Consider the following 19,998-nt stretch of genomic DNA (forward strand, 5'->3'; position numbering starts at 1 on the left):
GGAAGCTGTCACCATATGGGTGATGTTTACAACTAAGCACAGCAATACAGACAACTGATACTTTAATTACTTCAGAACGGATTCTGTTTCAAGTAGATACATTGTATTTCCTGCATTAATGTATTAGAAGTTAATTGTGATCTGATTTCTACTATTTTATACACGCACCGTTTTCTTGTGCTAATTTGTTTGTTGTCCCGTAATGTTAAGATGCATACACCTGGTGCGATGTGTGCTTCCGATTTTGACTATATAGTCAAAATTGTAAGAAAAGTTAGCACATATTGCACCGTGTGTATACAGCTTGCGATACCGATGCGCACTCCTGTGGGGTCGGTATTGCAAGAAAAAAAAAATTTGACTGTGTTGTGTACAATCTAGTTTCTAGTATAGTCAATATTGTATATAGTCAAAATCGCAGTGTCAAAATAACAAATGTAAATGTATAGTCAAAATTGGTGGTTCTGGGCTCCGGGAAATCGCATAGTCAAAATTGTCACTTAGTCAAAATCTCACCATGTGTATGTACCTTTACAAAGGTCTGTTTTAGACAGTTTTATTATACATTTGCATCCACAGCAATGGTTATTAAAATAATAATTTATAAAGAACATTTTTTTACAGTTTAACAATATATTAAGCTCAAATTTACAAACAAAATGTATAATTCATAGATGTATAATTAAAACTCTATGAAAGTATTCTTGGTTTCATAATTCGTCAAGGTCTGTTAGATCCACAGCAACTTTAATAAACAATGTATCATCTTTAATGTAGCAGCCATTCCTTGGATTCTCCAGCTGGGCATGAGACACAAAGCGAGGACACCCTGAAGCAATGTTCATCTCCCCTTCGGGTCTTTTAAAGCTGCTGCTGTACGGGTCAGATTTGAAGACATCTAATATATGATTCCTTTTTCCACTTTGGTCAAGCAACATCAATGTGACCTTCTGCTTGAATGGCCATGACAGAAGGGAGTCAAATTCACCTTTCATGACTACAAAGTACAAGGATAAATAGGAACCTTTACCTGAGCCGTCTCCATTGAGGTAGGCCCGAGCACACAGACGATAACCACAGCGGCTTGTGTAGAAGTGCTGGCTGTAAATAGAAACCACGCGACCTTCCACTGCTTCCTTTTTCTTTCTCTCGTAGTCTGTGATTTTCCAGATCAGTTTCCCATTGTAACAGGTCCCTTCTAGAAGTCTAAATCGTTCTTCATTGCTGCTCATCAGAGTTTTATGGTTATTAATCTGCACGTCATGTTTTCTGAATTGACCCTCCAGGTTATCTGAAGAAACATTAAAGATTTAGTGCTCAAAAGATGTTCTTAAATACAATGACTTACAAGTCATCTGAATGTAGCTGTGGAAAAGATCATGCCTAGACCGTTTACACTAAATGGCCCCAGCGTGATGACACAGAACACCAGATAGGTACACCAGACATGGGTCCATTCCCTGTCTTCTGCTTGTCCATATTCTGTGGCTCCCTTCATTTACCTTATGCATACCAACTGGAGCAACAGGGCCCGCATATGTTTTTAGGTCAAGAATGGCAGGCAAACTGAGCTGTATCCCTGGTGATAGTCACAGGGTACTGGGTCATGTTAAACCATACTTTCCTGCTTTTTAGGTGGGAAGTTTAGAGTCCATTAAGGGCCTGTGCTAAGCATATGGGAGAAGATTCAGCTGTCTGTAGTGGAGGTGGGGGGGGGGGTAGTACTTTTTGCACAGCTGGAGGTTAATACTAAACAAACAATGTGTTTTAACTTTACGGTTCATATTTAAACATTAGGGCATATTGGTCATTTGCAGCTTGTTTCATATGGAATTGCCACACAGAATGGCTTGCTCAATGTCACACCAGGGAACATACCTAGTCGGTCTTTGTAGCTCTCCATGCTGGTCACCGTTAGCTTGATACTTTCTATCGCCTCTATCAATGGCCCCAGACCATGTCGGCTCTGTTCTTCACTAATCAACTGCACCAACTGCATCACCTGCTCCTCCAGCCAAGAAACTTTCTCTACATGACTGACAAGTGTCTAATAACAATGGAAAGAAACATTTTTAGTCAAACTGGGCATAAAATCTACATGCAAACATTTAACAGATGCACAGAGATAAGCCTAAGCAACTTGTGATGCTGCAGATGTTGTGTCCCTGCTGCTAATAAAGCATGTTTGGACAAGTGTTTCACAACATCTGGAGAACGCACAATGCCTACAGTGTATACAAATTTTTCAGTAAAGCTTTACTATACAGAAGAGGAGTTGATGTTCAGAAGAGACAGATAGGACATAGATGGAAAGACAGAGAATTATGATAGACTGATATATGACCTAGATCAGTGGTTCTCAAAACCGGTCCTCAGGACCCCACACAGTGCATGTTTTGCAGGTTTTGCAGCAAGTGCACAGGTGTATCAATTACTCACTGACACATTTTAAAAGGTCCACAGGTGGAGCTAATTATTTCACTTGTGATTTTGTGAGGAGACCTGTAAAACATGCACCGTGTGGGGTCCTGAGGACCGTGTTTGAGAACCTGTGACCTAGATCTATCCTACTTCTCACACCCATCTCTAAGATTTCCCCTGCTCAGCCCCCCCTCCTCTATGATTCACTCCATTGCCAAGTCAGACTTTCTCCAATCTCAGCTTCAAACGTTTACTCAAAACTCACCTTTTCATCAGAATCTGCCATCACGCAAAATGGTTGTAACCAGGCCCACATTACCCATGGCCAGGCATCTAGGCTTTCAGGTATTTCGTGCCCCCTCCAGCACTTCAATCTGTCACCGCACTACAGCTGCTGATGGGAAGCAGAGCTTATGCCATCATTTACACTTTCAGTATTCACATGGACGCCAGTACCCAGTTGAAATAAAGTCTGATGACCTCTTCTTCTCACATTGCAATCGTTATTCCTTTTCTTTTCATTTTTGAAATTGCGCTAGTGCACTATTTGTCTGCTGCCCCCCTCCCCTTCTCCTTCCATGGTCTCAAAACAAATCTTAGCTGACTACGAGTGTGCCTTGCTACGGCGCAGAATGCAAAGTGCTTTTAACCAGGGAGCTCTAGGGCGCAGGTAACCGAGCCTCAGCAAAAGAATTTGATGGGCCCCTAGTCCCTACGGGCTCCTAGGTTTCATCCTAGTCAGCCTTAAGGATAATAAGGCCCTGGATGTAGCTGCAGGAATTAGCAGAATACTACTTTATTCTAATGTGACTGTCTGTACCGCTGCATGAGGGAAGTCGAATCCTCCATTTTTCCCCATTCACAGCCATCAGTGGCGGAACTAGCATTGCACCAGGGCCCGCTGCAGTGAAGGGGGCCCACAGCCACCGGCATTACAATTAGTCACATTGACTCATTGTTTGACGCTGTGCTGCCCGCACCAGTACTCCAGAACCAACGCAGCCGCCACCTGTCCTGAACATTGTGATGGACATCGGTTCCGAGATGGAGGAGGGACCACTCTCTTCCTTCTCTTCCCACCAGACACAGTAATGCTATCTGGCAAGTTGCTATTTCCAAGGCCCCGCCGCGAAAACCAGAGGTGAGGAGCATCGGTTGTCCCAGATGACACTACAGGCGGGCATGTCAATCTGAGTCTCCTCCATCACTTGTGGGTGCCAGGCTTTACAGCTGATCTGTCAGCTTCTCTGCATACACAACGATCTTGGAGTGGGTGAAAGGTTAGTTCTTCACTCTCAGCATAGTCTCCCTCTCTCCCTCCCCCTTCTCTCCCCCCTCTCCCTCTTTCCCCTTGCATTCTTTCCTGCGGGGTCTGAGTCACTATCTCCGCTGACAGGACACTGAGCTCCTGAGGGGATCGATCGCTCACCCCGGCAGCATGCCACCACCCCCTTACAGAGCCAGAAGATGGCGAGATATGGCGGCACATGGGTAGGAGCGCAGCTCTGAGCGGCTGTGCTCTGGGAAGGCTCAGCGGCACACAGTGTTGGGGCTATGAGGGTCGGCTCTGAGCCAGCGTCTTAATACCCTACACTGGTCACAGACGGTAACCGGAGACTGAATCCCCAGGCTAGCGTCAGAATCCTCCGCACTCAGACACTAACAGGGGACGGAATCCCCCGCCTAGCGACGGAATCCTCAGGCCAGTATAAAGAATTTGTGGGGGAAGATGCGCCATCTTCAAGGGGCGGGGCTTCTCCTCAGAGCGGACCCAGCAGCGTTCAGCGCCATTTTCCTGCCTACACAGACGCTGACAGAGCTGTCCCTCCAAGCAACTCCAGCTATCCTGTACGGTACCAGGGGGTTGTAGAAGGGGGGGAGGCGGTGAATTAGTTCTGTGTAACCTATTACAGTACACAGTGGCCACTGGTAAGGGGTGTCCTTTATCTAAACAGCGCTGTATGTGGGTTGGCTCCAAACTCTGTGTCTCTTTTGCCATTCTCAGGGGTGAAACTCTGTCTAACCTCGTGTGTGTGTGTGTGTGTGTGTGTGTGTGTGTGTGTTGGGGTCTTTAGTTAGCTATGTTGAGGGACTCTGTGTCATATGCGGCTGAGCGTATGTCCTCTCAGGATGATCCCATTCCATGTAATCATGATTGCACTGTTTTAGCGCAGATACCAGCAAGGGAGCCTGAATGGTTATCCTCTATCAAATCTATGATTTCTCAGATCTCTATTAGGGTTGCACAGAATGAATCTGCATCTCAGGTTTTACAGAATTCTATGGCAGTTTGGTCCGGTTCTGTTACCTCAGGACCCCCCTCTATAGGTTCCCACAAATGTGCTCTTGCCCAGATTATGCAAGATGACACGGATACCGACTCTGGCACGACAAATGGTGATGGGGGATGTGCTCAGGGGGGCTGCATCTCTTGCTAAAGGGGTGCAGTTGATTATAGAGGCTATTAGAGATGTGTTGAATACTGCAGACACAACACCTGAGCAGGTTGAGGAAGCTTACTTCACTGAGAACAAGAAAGCCTCACTAACCTTCCCTGCGTTCAAAGAATTAAATGCTATTATTGAAAAAGCATGCGAAAACTCTGAGAAAAAATTCCAGATCCCTAGGAAGGTTCTGGTTGCTTTTCCCTTCCCTGAGGAGGACAGAAAGAAATGGGAAAACCCACCCATAGTGGACGCATCTGTATCCACACTCTAAAAAGGTGGTTTTACCGGTTCCAGGATCTACCGCCTTAAAGGAGCCGGCTGATCGCAAAATTGATACTACGCTCAAATCCAAAATTGATACTATCGCTTCAGGAGCGATACTACGTCCTACTATTGCCTGTGCATGGATTTGCAAAGCTATAGTAAAGTGGTCAGGCACATTACTTGAGGATTTGGATACAATGGATAAAAGTGACGTTGAATTGTTTTTACGTAACATTCAGGATTCTGCAGGATTTATGGTGGAATCCATGAAAGACCTGGGATCAATGGCTGCAAGAATTTCTTCCATGTCTGTCTCAGCTCGTCGAGGACTGTGGCTGCGCCAGTGGTCTGCCGATGCGGAATCCAGGAGAGGTGTGGAGACCCTACCCTACACAGGTCAGGCTCTCTTTGGGGAAGCGCTGGATGCGTTGATCTCCACGGCTACAGCGGGTAAGTCACCTTTTCTTCCCTCAGCTGCACCTGCTACAAAGAAACCTTTTTCTTCAACTGCATCACAGTCCATTCGGGTTGCTAAACCAAGAAAGGCCAAACCGTCCAACACCGTCTTTAGAGGAGGTCGACCAAAATCCAAGAAACCTGCTGCTGCGGGTTCCCAGGAACAGAAACCAGCTTCAGGTACGCCAAAGTCCTCAGCATGACAGTGGACCATGTGGCCTGGAGGTAGGGCCGGTGCGGGTGAGACTCAGACATTTCAGTCACGTCTGGGTGTCGCCCTGGCTACAAAATATTGTGTCCCAGGAGTGCCGGATGGAATTTCAAGATCTCCCTCACCAGTTCTCAAGTCAGGCTTGCCAGCTTTGCTGGCAAACAGGGCTATCCTACAGGGAGCCATCCAGAAGTTGATGGAGGCACAGGTTATTGTACCAGTTCCTCCCCAGATGTAAAACAAGGGTTACTATTCAAACCTTTTTGTGGTACCGAAACCGGATGGTTCAGTCAGGCCCATTCTGAACTTCAAATCACTAAACCTCTTTCTGAGGGAGTTCAAGTTCAAAATGGAGTCTCTAAGGGCAGTGATATCAGGTCTGGACAAGGGGGAATTACTGATATCCCTGGATATCAAGGATGCGTACCTCCACACTCCGATTTGGCTGCCACATCAAGCTCATCTCCGATTCGCACTGTTGACTGTCATTTTCAGTTCCAGGCCCTGCCATTCGGCATCTCAACAGCACAGAGGGTATTCACCAAGGTGATGGCGGAAACGATGGTTCTCCTCCGCAGACAGGGGGTGAACATAATTCCATACCTGGACGATCTGCTGATAAAGGTATCGTCCAAGGAGAAGCTGTTACGGTCCATAGTTCTCACAACCCAGCTTCCCAGGGAACATGGTTGGATCCTGAATCTTCCAAAATCACATTTGAAACCAACCGGGAGGTTGTCCTTTCTGGAAATGATCCTCGACACGGAAGTGCAGAGGGTGTTTATTCTGGAGGAGAAAGCGTTGGTGATACAAACAATGGTCTGGGATGTCCTGAAGCCAGCCCGGGTGTCGGTTATCAGTGCAGTCGCCTTCTGGGGAAGATGGTGACCTCTTACGAGGCTCTGCAGTATGGGAGGTTTCACGCTCGGTCCTTCCAACTGGATCTCCTGGACAAGTGGTCGGGATCCCATCTACACATGCACCAGAGAATACGTCTGCCGCCAAAGGTCAGGATTTCACTCCTCTGGTGGCTGCAATTACCTCACCTTCTGGAGGGCCGCAGGTTCGGGATTCAGGACTGGATCTTTCTAACCACGGATGCAAGTCTCCTGGGCTGGGGCGCAGTCACTCAAGGAGAAATCTTCCAAGGAAGGTGGTCAAGTCTGGAAGCCGGCCTGCCGATAAACATTCTGGAACTAAGAGCCATGTACAATGGTCTTCTCCAAGCGGCCCATCTTCTGAGAAATCGGGCCATTCAAGTGCAGTCGGACAATGTAACGACAGTGGCTTACATAAACCGACAGGGTGGAACGAAGAGCAGAGCTGCAATGTCAGAGGTAACAAGATTAATCCTCTGGGCAGAAAAACACGCGTTGGCGCTGACTGCAATCTTCATTCCGGGAGTAGACAACTGGGAAGCGGACTTCCTCAGCAGACACGATCTCCATCCAGGGGAGTGGGGTCTCCATCTGGAGGAGTTAACAGATCTTTGGGGCGTACCCCAGATCGACATGATGGCCTCTCGTCTCAACAAGATGTTTCGGCAGTATTGTTCCAGGTCGAGGGACCCGCAAGCAGTGGCGGTGGACGCTCTAGTGACTCCGTGGGTGTTCCAGTCGGTGTACGTGTTTCCTTCACTTTCACTCATTCCAAGAGTTCTCAAACTCATAAGGAGAACAAGAGTTCAGGCAATCCTCATTGCTCCGGATTGGCCAAGAAGGGCTTGGTAAGCGGATCTACTGCTAGAAGAGCCGAGGCCTCTTCCTCTTCGGGAGGACTTGCTGCAGCAGGGGCCGTTCGCCTATTAAGACTTAACACGGCTACGTTTGACGGCATGGAGGTTGAACACCAGATACTAGCTCGGAATGGCATTACGAACAAGGTTATTCCTACCCTGATACAGGCTAGGAAAGGAGTAACGTCAAAACATTACCATCGTATTTGGAAAAAATATGTATCTTGGTGTGAATCCAAGAAGTTTCCTATGGTGGAGTTTCAACTGGGACGTTTTCTCCTCTTCCTGCAAGCAGGTGTGGATATGGGCCTGAGGTTAGGGTCCATAAAGGTCCAAATTTCAGCCCTATCCATTTTCTTCCAGAAACAGTTGGCTACCCTCCCTGAGGCTCAGACTTTTTTGAAGGGAGTTCTGCACATCCAATCTCCCTTTGTACCGCCTACGGCGCCCTGGGATCTTAACGTGGTGTTGCAGTTCCTCCAGTCGGACTGGTTTGAACATCTACAGGAGGTTGGAGGTCAAGGTTCTCACGTGGAAGGCTGTCACTTTGTTGGCCTTAGCTTCTGCTAGACGTGTGTTGGAGTTGGAGGCTTTGTCATGTAAAAGCCCATACTTGATCTTCCATGAAGATAGAGCTGAGCTTCGGATACGTCAGCAGTTTCTTCCGAAGGTTGTGTGGGCATTTCATATCAACCAACCTATTGTGGTGCCAGTTGCGACTAACTCCTCAATTGCATCAAAGTCCTTAGATGTTGTAAGGGTTCTAAAGATATATGTGAGGAGGACTGCTCATCACAGAAAATCGGACTCTCTGTTTGTCCTGTATGATCCCTAGAAAATTGGGTGTCCTGCTTCTAAGCAGACGATCTCTCGCTGGATCAGGTTCACTATCCAGTATGCGTATTCTACGGCCGTGTCCTACGTCTATTAAGGCCCACCTTACTCGTAAGGTGGGTTCTTCCTGGCAGCTGCCCGGGGTGTCTCGGCATTACAACTCTGCAGAGCGGCTACTTGGTCGGGGTCGAACACGTTCGCAAAGTTCTACAGGTTCGATACTTTGGCCTCTGAGGACCTCAGGTTTGGTCAATTGGTTCTGCTGGAGCCTCCGCGCTCTCCCTCCCGTTCTGGGAGCTTTGGTACATCCCCATGGTACTAATGTGGACCCCAGCATCCTCTAGGACTTAAGAGAAAAATAAGATTTTACTTACCGGTAAATCTATTTCTCGTAGTCCGTAGTGGATGCTGGGGACTCCGTAAGGACCATGGGGAATAGACGGGCTCCGCAGGAGACAGGGCACTTTAAGAAAGAATTTGGATACTGGTGTGCTCTGGCTCCTCCCTCTATGTCCCTCCTCCAGACCTCAGTTAGAGAAACTGTGCCCGGAAGAGCTGACAGTACAAGGAAAGGATTTTGGAATCCAGGGCAAGACTCATACCAGTCACACCAATCACACCGTATAACTTGTGATAAACATACCCCGTTAACAGTATGAACAACAACGGAGCATCAGATCAACCCTGATGCAACCATAACATAACCCTTATTTAAGCAATAACTATATACAAGTATTGCAGAAGAAATCCGCACTTGGGACGGGCGCCCAGCATCCACAACGGACTACGAGAAATAAATTTACCGGTAAGTAAAATCTTATTTTCTCTAACGTCCTAGTGGATGCTGGGGACTCCGTAAGGACCATGGGGATTATACCAAAGCTCCCAAACAGGCGGGAAAGTGCGGATGACTCTGCAGCACCGAATGAGCAAACACAAGGTCCTCCTCAGCCAGGGTATCAAACTTGTAAAACTTTGCAAAAGTGTTCGAACCTGACCAAGTAGCTGCTCGGCAAAGCTGTAATGCCGAGACCCCTCGGGCAGCCGCCCAAGAAGAGCCCACCTTCCTTGTGGAGTGGGCCTTTACTGATTTTGGCAGCGGCAATCCAGCCGCAGAATGAGCCTGCTGAATCGTGTTACAGATCCAGCGAGCAATAGTTTGCTTTGAAGCAGGAGCACCCAGCTTGTTGGATGCATACAGGATAAACAGCGACTCAGTTTTCCTGACTCTAGCCGTTCTGGCTACATAAACCTTCAAAGCCCTGACCACATCTAGTAACTCGGAATCCTCCAAGTCACGAGTAGCCACAGGCACCACAATAGGTTGGTTCATATGAAAAGATGACACCACTTTTGGCAGAAATTGTGGACGGGTCCGCAATTCTGCCCTGTCCATATGGAAAACCAGATAGGGGCTTTTATGTGACAAAGCCGCTAATTCTGACACACGCCTAGCTGAAGCCAAAGCTAATAGCATGACCACCTTCCACGTGAGACATTTTAACTCCACGGTCTTAAGTGGCTCAAACCAGTGTGACTTCAGGAAACTCAACACCACGTTAAGATCCCAAGGTGCCACTGGAGGCACAAAAGGGCGCTGAATATGCAGCACTCCCTTTACAAACGTCTGAACTTCAGGCAGAGAAGCCAGTTCTTTTTGAAAGAAAATAGACAGGGCCGAAATCTGGACCTTAATGGAACCCAATTTTAGGCCCAAAGTCACTCCCGCCTGTAGGAAGTGAAGGAAACGGCCCAGCTGGAATTCCTCCGTGGGGGCATTCCTGGCCTCACACCAAGCAACATATTTTCGCCATATACGGTGATAATGTTTAGCCGTCACGTCCTTCCTAGCCTTTATCAGCGTAGGAATAACCTCATCCGGAATGCCTTTTTCTGCTAGGATCCGGCGTTCAACCGCCATGCCGTCAAACGCAGCCGCGGTAAGTCTTGGAACAGACAGGGCCCCTGTTGCAACAAGTCCTGTCTTAGAGGCAGAGGCCATGGGTCCTCTGTGAGCATTTCTTGCAGATCTGGATACCAAGTCCTTCTTGGCCAATCCGGAACAATGAGTATTGTTCTCACTCCTCTTTTTCTTATGATTCTCAGCACCTTGGGTATGAGAGGAAGAGGAGGAAATACATAAACCGACTGGAACACCCACTGTGTCACTAGTGCGTCTACAGCTATTGCCTGAGGGTCTCTTGACCTGGCGCAATACCTCTGTAGCTTTTTGTTGAGGCGGGATGCCATCATGTCCACCTGTGGCAGTTCCCACCGACTTGCAATCTGCGTGAAGACTTCTTGATGAAGTCCCCACTCTCCCGGGTGGAGTTCGTGCCTGCTGAGGAAGTCTGCTTCCCAGTTGTCCACTCCCGGAATGAACACTGCTGACAGTGCGCTTACGTGATTCTCCGCCCAGCGAAGAATTCTGGTGGCTTCCGCCATTGCCACCCTGCTCCTTGTGCCGCCTTGGCGGTTTACATGAGCCACTGCGGTGATGTTGTCTGACTGAATCAGCACCGATTGGTCGCGAAGCAGGGTCTCCGCTTGACGTAGGGCATTGTATATGGCCCTTAGTTCCAGGATATTGATGTGAAGGCAAGTCTCCTGACTTGACCACAGACCTTGGAAATTTCTTCCCTGTGTGACTACCCCCCCACCCTCGGAGGCTTGCATCCGTGGTCACCAGGACCCAGTCCTGAATGCCGAATCTGCGGCCCTCGAGAAGGTGAGCACTCTGCAGCCACCACAGGAGAGACACCCTGGCCCTGGGGATAGGGTGATCAGCCGATGCATCTGTAGATGTGATCCGGACCACTTGTCCAACAGATCCCATTGAAAGGTCCTCGCATGGAACCTGCCGAAGGGAATGGCCTCGTATGATGCCACCATCTTTCCCAGGACTCGCGTGCAATGATGCACCGACACCTGTTTTGGTTTTAATAGGTCTCTGACCAGTGTCATGAGCTCCTGAGCCTTCTCCATCGGGAGATAAACCCTCTTCTGGTCTGTGTCCAGAATCATGCCCAGGAAGGGTAGACGAGTCGTAGGAATCAACTGCGACTTTGGAATATTTAGAATCCAGCCGTGCTGTTGTAACACTTCCCGAGAGCGTGCTACGCTGATCAGCAACTGCTCTCTGGACCTCGCCTTTATGAGGAGATCGTCCAAGTATGGGATAATTGTGACCCCTTGCTTTCGCAGGAGCACCATCATTTCCGCCATTACCTTGGTAAATATTCTCGGTGCCGTGGAGAGACCAAACGGCAACGTCTGGAATTGGTAATGACAATCCTGTACCACAAATCTGAGGTACGCCTGATGTGGTGGATAAATGGGGACATGAAGGTATGCATCCTTTATGTCCAGAGACACCATAAAATCCCCCCCTTCCAGGCTTGCGATGACCGCTCTGAGCGATTCCATCTTGAACTTGAACCTTTTCAGGTATATGTTCAGGGATTTTAAATTCAATATGGATCTGACCGAACCGTCCGGTTTCGGTACCACAAACATGGTTGAATAATAACCCTTTCCTTGTTGAAGGAGGGGCACCTTGACCACCACCTGCTGAAGATACAATTTGTGAATTGCAGCTAACACTATTTCCCTCTCTAAGGGGGAAGCTGGCAGGGCCGATTTGAGGTATCGGTGAGGGGGCATCTCTTCGAATTCCAGCTTGTATCCCTGAGACACAATCTCTATTGCCCAGGGATCCACCTGGGAGTGAACCCACTTGTGGCTGAAATTTCGGAGACGCGCCCCCACCGGGCCTAGCTCCGCCTGTGGAGCCCCAGCGTCATGCGGTGGATTTAGTGGAAGCCGGGGAGGACTTCTGTTCCTGGGAACTAGCTGTGTTGTGCAGCTTCCTTCCTCTGCCCCTGCCTCTGGCCAGAAATGACGCACCTCGGACTTTCTTGCCTTTTTGTGATCGAAAGGACTGCATTTGGTAATACGGTGCTTTCTTAGGTTGTGAGGGAACATATGGCAAAAAATGTGACTTTCCAGCAGTAGCTGTGGAGACCAGGTCCGAGAGACCCTCCCCAAACAATTCCTCACCCTTGTAAGGTAAAACCTCCATGTGCCTTTTTGAGTCGGCATCGCCTGTCCATTGCCGAGTCCACAGGACCCTTCTGGCAGAAATCGACATTGCATTTATTCTAGAGCCCAGTAGGCTAATGTCTCTTTGAGCATCTCTCATATATAGGACAGCGTCTTTTATATGCCCCAGGGTCATTAATATAGTATCCTTGTCCAAGGTATCAAGTTCCTCAGATAAGGTATCCGTCCATGCTGCTACAGCACTACACACCCAGGCCGACGCAATTGCCGGCCTTAGTAAGGTACCTGAATGTGTATAAATGGACTTCAGGGTACCCTCTTGCTTTCTATCCGCAGCATCTTTTAGGGTGGCCGTATCCTGTGACGGCAGGGCCACCTTCTTGGATAAGCGTGTTAGAGCTTTGTCCACCCTAGGGGAGGATTCCCAGCGTAACCTGTCCGTTGGCGGGAAAGGATACGCCATAAGCATCCGTTTGGAAATCTGCAGTTTTTTATCTGGAGATTCCCAAGCCTTTTCACATAACTCATTTAGCTCATGTGAAGGGGGAAAGGTCACCACCTGCCTTTTTTCCCCATACATATGAACCCTCTTGTCAGGGACTGGGGTTTCCTCTGTGATGTGCAACACCTCCTTCATTGCTATAATCATATAACGGATAGCTTTAGCCAATTTAGGCTGTAACTTTGCATCATCATAGTCGACACTCGAGTCAGAATCCGTGTCGGTATCTCTGTCAACAATTTGGGATAGTGGGCGCTTCTGAGACCCTGACAGCCTCTGCGACATAGGATCAGGCATGGCCTGAGACCCCCGACTGTCCTAAGGTTTCAGCTTTATCCAACCTTTTATGCAAGGAATTAACATTGTCATTTAAAACCTTCCACATATCCATCCAATCAGGTGTCGGCGCCGTCGGCGGAGACACCACATTCATTTGCTCCTGCTCTGCTTCCACATAGCCTTCCTCATCAAACATGTCGACACAAGCGTACCGACACACCACACACACAGGGGATGCTCTTTTTGAAGACAGTTCCCCCACAAGGCCCTTTGGAGAGACAGAGAGAGAGTATGCCAGCACACACCCCAGCGCTATATGTCCCAGGAATCACACAGTAACTTAGTGTTAACCCAGTAGCTGCTGTATATTGTTTTTGCGCCTAATTTATGTGCCCCCCCCCCCTCTCTTTTTACCCTCTTCTACAGTGAATCTGCAGGGGAGAGCCTGGGGAGCTTCCTCTCAGCGGAGCTGTGGAGAAAAAATGGCGCTGGTGAGTGCTGAGGAAGAAGCCCCGCCCCCTCAGCGGCGGGCTTCTGTCCCGCGTTTCTGTACAAAATTATGGCGGGGGCTCATGCATATATACAGTGCCCAACTGTATATATGCCCAACTTTTGCCAAGAGGTCCTAATTGCTGCCCAGGGCGCCCCCCCTGCGCCCTGCACCCTACAGTGACCGGAGTATGTGGGTTTAGTGTGGGAGCAATGGCGCACAGCTGCAGTGCTGTGCGCTACCTCAGTTTGAAGACTGGAGTCTTCTGCCGCCGATTTCGAAGTCTTCTTGCGTCTTTCACCCGGCTTCTGTCTTCCGGCTCTGCGAGGGGGACGGCGGCGTGGCTCTGGGATCGGACGACGAGGGTGTGATCCTGTGTACGATCCCTCTGGAGCTAATGGTGTCTAGTAGCCTTAGAAGCAGGACCTATCTTCAGAGAGTAGGGCTGCTTCTCTCCCCTCAGGCCCACGCTGCAGGGAGTCTGTTGCCAGCAGATCTCCCTGAAAATAAAAAACCTAACAAAATACTTTCTTATAGCAAGCTCAGGAGAGCTCACTAAACAGCACCCAGCTCGTCCGGGCACAGATTCAAACTGAGGTCTGGAGGAGGGACATAGAGGGAGGAGCCAGAGCACACCAGTATCCAAATTCTTTCTTAAAGTGCCCCGTCTCCTGCGGAGCCCGTCTATTCCCCATGGTCCTTACGGAGTCCCCAGCATCCACTAGGACGTTAGAGAAATAGGAATTTAATTACCTACTGGTAAATCCTTTTCTCGTAGTCCGTAGAGGATGCTGGGCACCTGTTCAGCGCTTCGTGATCCTGCAGTGGTTACTTAGTTCAGTACTGTTTAGTTCTAGGTTAAGTACTGTTTTGTTACTTGGTAAGTAATATTGTTCATGCTGATATTTCAAGCTAGTTAGCTTGGTTTGCCTTGTGTGTGAGCTGGTGTGAATCTCGCCACTATCTGTGTAAAATCCTTCTCTCGAAGATGTCCGTCTCCTCGGGCAGTTTATAAACTGGGTCTGGTAGGAGGGGCATAGAGGGAGGAGTCAGCCCACACTTTCAAACTGCCAATGGCTCCTAGTGGACCCATCTATACTCCATGGTACTAATGTGGACCCCAGCATCCTCTACGTACTACAAGAAAAGGATTTACCGGTAGGTAATTAAAATCCTATTTTTCTCTCAAAATTACACAAATTTTTACATTTATTTTTACATTTATTCACATACAGTATCGACCTATAATTGCCTTTTGTATCAGCTAGGTGCATATTATACGGGGGAAGCTAATTTACAATAGTAATAGTGAGAACCACTTTCCATGGGTTAGGACACAGATAAGACTGGTCTAAAAATAGTTTGGGGACAGAAAGCAGAAGTCGTATTGGCATATTCACATTTTCTCCTATGCACATTTCCATTACAGAGGTGACACTGTATCTATGGGCTACACAGACAAATAGCAAACATTCTATGTGCGGATGCATAGCCTGTGGTTAGTTAATAAGCCCTATTGTCCTCTGTCAACAACCTGTTTTGGCATTAGAAGGCAGGAAGTCTGCACAGGAAAAGTGGACTCTCACTTGGGGATTGAGAAGGTGACTGCCATTTGTCCCGCTGAACTGCCGCCATTCCTTTTCACACCACTTCACAGTGTTTGAGAGCTGCTGAATTTTGCCTTCTTTCATTTCCATACTTTGTTTTAATTCCAGCATCTAGAAGAAGAAAGTAACAAATAGAAATGAATAATAACACACAAAAATAAGGGTGAATAATAAAAAAAAAAATTCTATCCGGTAATATTCTACTTACTCTATTACACTAAATGTAACATGAAGCATCATTTAAGTATCCATACACATACAGGATTGTAAGCTGAAATTACTAGGCCCAGCAAACAATCCTTCCTAAGCTTTCTTGAAATGACAACATGCAAATGCAAAATATACAAATAAAAAATAAATAAATACTGGGGCTGATTCAGAGGTGGATGCTGAAGCGCCTGCAGTTGCTTCTACTGGCTGTTACCGTCAGCGAACTTATGAGAATGCTGATACAAAGCCCTCTCTTGTGTACATCTATGCGTCCGAATGTGCAAGGAATTACACACCCACTGTTACGCTGTAATACTGATTGGTGCATCCACTGATGCCACTATCAGTCGCACCGCCGAAACCTGCACTAGTCCTAATGCTGGTGTTGATTTGTGATTACGCTCAGTGAGGATTCATTTGCAAGTGGCCATTTTGTGAGGCTTTATTTTGCATTGTAATATTTCAATAAGTGTTTTATGTATTGAAAAGCTGTTATTGTGACTTTTATTCTCCAAAATTCTCTGTACTAGTTTCCTTGAATAAAGGAAGCTTATTTTTAAATTGTGTATTTACTGTGTCTGGGGTTGGGTTGCCTGCACCTCTCTCCCAAGGAAGAAAATAAGGAAGCACACCTGTTAAGATTGATCAAACTTACCTGAACCAATGGACACCGAAGGTGTATATTACAGACATTACATCAGTTTCAACATGGTTAACATCGATGGCAAGATCATTTTATATACTGTATAACTCAAAATTCCACTTTATCTTACTCCACTGGTGCACAAATACAAAGCAGATTTTTGTAGCCCACAATAGGACACTACATCCATCTATAAGGGGTTTATTTACGAAGCGTCAGGTTTATTCCAAAATTTAAAAGGGAAATTGCTTTACTTTTGTATAATTGTTCTTTTAAATGTCAGGAATAATCAAACCCCAAAATCTTATTCTTAGAGCTGTTCAGTTTGAAAATTTGTTTAGTCTCACACAATATATATCTCCATATCCTATTTACTAAGCCTTGGAGATCTAGAAGATGGATGGAGATAAAGTACCAGCCAACCAACTCCTAACTGCCATGTTAGAGGCTGTGTTTGAAAAACGAAAGTTAGGAGTTGGTTGGCTGGTACTTTATCTCTGGGGGTAATTCAGAGTTCATCGCAGCAGCAAATTTGTTAGCAGTTGGGCAAAACCATGGGGGTCATTCCGAGTTGTTCGCTCGGTATTTTTTTCCGCATCGCAGCGATTTTCCGCTTAGTGCGCATGCGCAATGTCCGCAGTGCGATTGCGCCAAGTAAATTTGCTATGCAGTTAGGAATTTTACTCACGGCTTTTTCATCGTTCTGGTGATCGTAGTGTGATTGACAGGAAATGGGTGTTACTGGGCGGAGACAGGCCGTTTTATGGGCGTGTGGGAAAAAACGCTACCGTTTCTGGGAAAAACGCAGGAGTGGCTGGAGAAACGGAGGAGTGTCTGGGCGAACTCTGGGTGTGTTTATGACGTCAAACCAGGAACGACAAGCACTGAACTGATCGCAGATGCCGAGTAAGGTTGAAGCTACTCAGAAACTGCTAAGAGGTGTGTAATCGCAATTTTGAGAATCTTTCGTTCGCAATTTTAAGAAGCTAAGATTCACTCCCAGTAGGCGGCGGCTTAGCGTGAGTAAATCTGCTAAAAGCAGCTTGCGAGCGAACAACTCGGAATGAGGGCCCATGTGCACTACAAGGGAGGCAGATGTAACATTTGCAGATAGTTATATTTAGGTGGATTATTTTGTGTCTGTGCAGGGTAAATACTCAGTGTTCGCAAAAACGCGCTATAGCGCGTAATTTTACCCGATAAGCGATGTTGGGGACCCAAAAATAAAAAACCGCTGGGTCCATCAGGACGCGCTCTGACCAATCAGCAGCGCTGTCCTGTGCAGTCAATCAGCTTCCTTCTCCAACTGCAGAGGAAGGGGAGGAGACCATGGAGACTAGAGTGTGATCTCCCTCCCCTCACCCTCTGCTCCACACGGGAGCATGGCATCAGGCAGAATAGGAGGGGACATTACCTGCTGCTGTCCAAGGCTGGCCTGACACAGATCCGTGCGAGTCAGTCATGCAGGAGCGCGCCGGCTGCGCTGCTTTCAGGCATCTCCAAATAAAGACACGTCTTGTGGGGACTGCAGGCGGCGAGGGGAGAGACGGCTGTGGGAGAGGAGGAGGCGAGGGGACAAAAAAAACAACTGAGGTAACACCCCAATAGTTCCCCCGTTTCCCCGGGAACGTGGTCATCTGGCGCACTACGGTTGCCATGACAGCGTCATATCAGCCGCCAGGAGAGGAAGGAGCCCGTTCCTCATGGTGCCGTAGCTCTCCCCGGCCTGCAGTGTACAATGGCGTATTACCTTATTAGCAGGGGCACCTGATATGTCAGGATGATGGGCTCTCAGAGCAGCCGCATCAGGGCCGGGGATGGACTCACCAGCAAGTGAGTGACCCTGAGCTCTTTGCTCTACGATGGGACGCTGCCTTCTGTCTGTATGCTAAGAAGGTTCACAGGAGGGATAGCAATTAGGAGTTAGACTCGCTCCTTCATCCCCTCTACAGTGCCACCCTCCTCCCCTCTAACCTGCCGCTCTATTCTAAACTGATCCCTCTTGTTCCTTCTCCTCCATCCTGTCAGCCCAATTCTAATTTGCTCCCCCTCCTTCCACTCAACCCTCCGTGCGCCCTCATTCTGAGTTGGGGCTGAAATGCTGGCGGTCAGAATACCGACTGCGGCATCCCACTGTATAGGATACCTACCCCCCCCCCCCCCACCCCTTCTCGCAGCCTAATACTCCCTCCTTGCAGGCTATATCAAACCACCCGTTCCCGCAGGCTAACCCTCCCCCCACAGCCTATACCTAACCTCCCCTTGCCCAAATGTGATCGGGATGCCGGCGCAAACATTCTGACAAGTGTTGGGATTCCGGCGTCGCAATTTTGACAGCTGGCATCCCGACTGTTGGGATCTTGACCAGATTCCATCGTTCTACCCTTTTGGAGCTCCACAGGACAGAGGAGCTGGGAAGTTATCCTGCGGGGATAATTCTAATGTTACTCTGTAGTGTACTGCAGTGACTTAGTGTAGTGGAATGTATGGGGAGGGGGATATTAGTGTTCACTCTAGGATTTGGGCAGGGCAGGGCCGGGCACCGGACTGTGAAGGGCACAAGCGTGTGCGTGCGAGAAAGGGCGTGGCCACGCAAAATAGCGGGCGTGATCATTTCACGTAATAAAAGTGGGCGGTTCAGCCCGCAGACTATAAAACAGGGGGCGTGGGCGGCCGGCGTCGTCACTGTTGGGGGCGTGTCCAGCACCTACAGAGGTGCTGGGCATCCCCCAAGCTCTCTCTCACAGCGTGAATGGATGCCGAGCGCATGCGCACGGCATCTTTACACGCTGGGAGGGCAGGAAGCGGCGGCTGTTCTAGCAGGGCGCTGTAGAAAGGACAGGGCGGATTTTGCCCTTATAAAAATCGAGCAGGGCGCGGCGCCCTGCTAAAACAGCCTAGCGTGAACACTAGATATAGTGTAGTGATGTAGTTCAGCATAGGGGGGAGGATGTAATGATGTAGTGCAGCACATAGAGGGGAATGTAGTGTAGTCGTGATGTAATGCAGTGTATGGGGGATGCAGTGAGGAGTATAGGGTAATATAGTGCAGTTACGTAGTGTAATAATATAGTGCAGAAATGTTGTGTAGTAATGTAGTGCTGCATATAGAGGGACATGATGTAGTGCAGGAAAATAGGATTTTGGTACTTACCAGGTAAATCCTTTTCTTTGAATCCATAGGGGGCACTGGAGTACTCTTGGGATATGGACGGTTTCCGTAGGAACAAGGCACTGAATATTAAAATTTAGAACTCTCCTCCCCTCCATATCCCAGAGTACCTCAGTGTTTTTTACTGAGCCGAACAGGAGCGATAGAGAGGTTGACAATGGAGAATTACATATAACAGAACGGACAACAATAAAGTTGACACATAACGTGACTGACAACTAAACAGTTGGCACAATAACCGATAGAACTTGAAACTTGAACCAGTCGGTGAGAATGTGTTACCATACGATTCCCTGAACTTACCGCAAACTAGGTAAAACTGCTCTGGGTGGGCGTCCAGTGCCCTCTATGGATTCAAAGAAAAGGATTTACCTGGTAAGTACCAAAATCCTATTTTCTTTTTCATCCACTAGGGGTCACTGGAGTACTCTTGGGACGTACCAAAGCTTCCCCCGTGGGCGGGAGAGCAGTTTGGCACCTGTAACACTAGGCGGCCAAAGCTAGATGCTGATGCCGCAAATGTATCAAACTTGCAAAAGCGCACAAACGTGTGCACTGATGACCAGGTAGCCGCACGGCAAAGCTGCGTCGTAGAAGCCCCACGACCAGCTGCCAATGAAGTTCCCACAGAACGTGTGGAATGAGCTGTTACTGATGTAGGCGGC

At 48.2% G+C, this 19,998-nt stretch overlaps 1 protein-coding gene across 1 annotated transcript in view; it reads right to left on the reverse strand.

Moving 5' to 3' along the window:
- Positions 1-544: 544 nt before the first annotated feature.
- TRAF5 (TNF receptor associated factor 5) overlaps positions 545-19,998 on the reverse strand; it is a 192,559-nt gene continuing 173,105 nt past the window's right edge. The window contains exons 9-11 of the mRNA XM_063918266.1: positions 15,288-15,419; positions 1,879-2,047; positions 545-1,291 (exon numbers count right to left, since the gene is read on the reverse strand). Of these exons, the coding sequence (XP_063774336.1) occupies positions 711-1,291; positions 1,879-2,047; positions 15,288-15,419 (882 nt within the window). The 3' untranslated portion in view covers positions 545-710. The remainder of the gene's footprint in view (positions 1,292-1,878; positions 2,048-15,287; positions 15,420-19,998) is intronic.

This window comes from Pseudophryne corroboree, chromosome 4, assembly GCF_028390025.1.
Source record: "Pseudophryne corroboree isolate aPseCor3 chromosome 4, aPseCor3.hap2, whole genome shotgun sequence".
Classification (NCBI taxonomy): Eukaryota; Metazoa; Chordata; class Amphibia; order Anura; family Myobatrachidae; genus Pseudophryne; species Pseudophryne corroboree.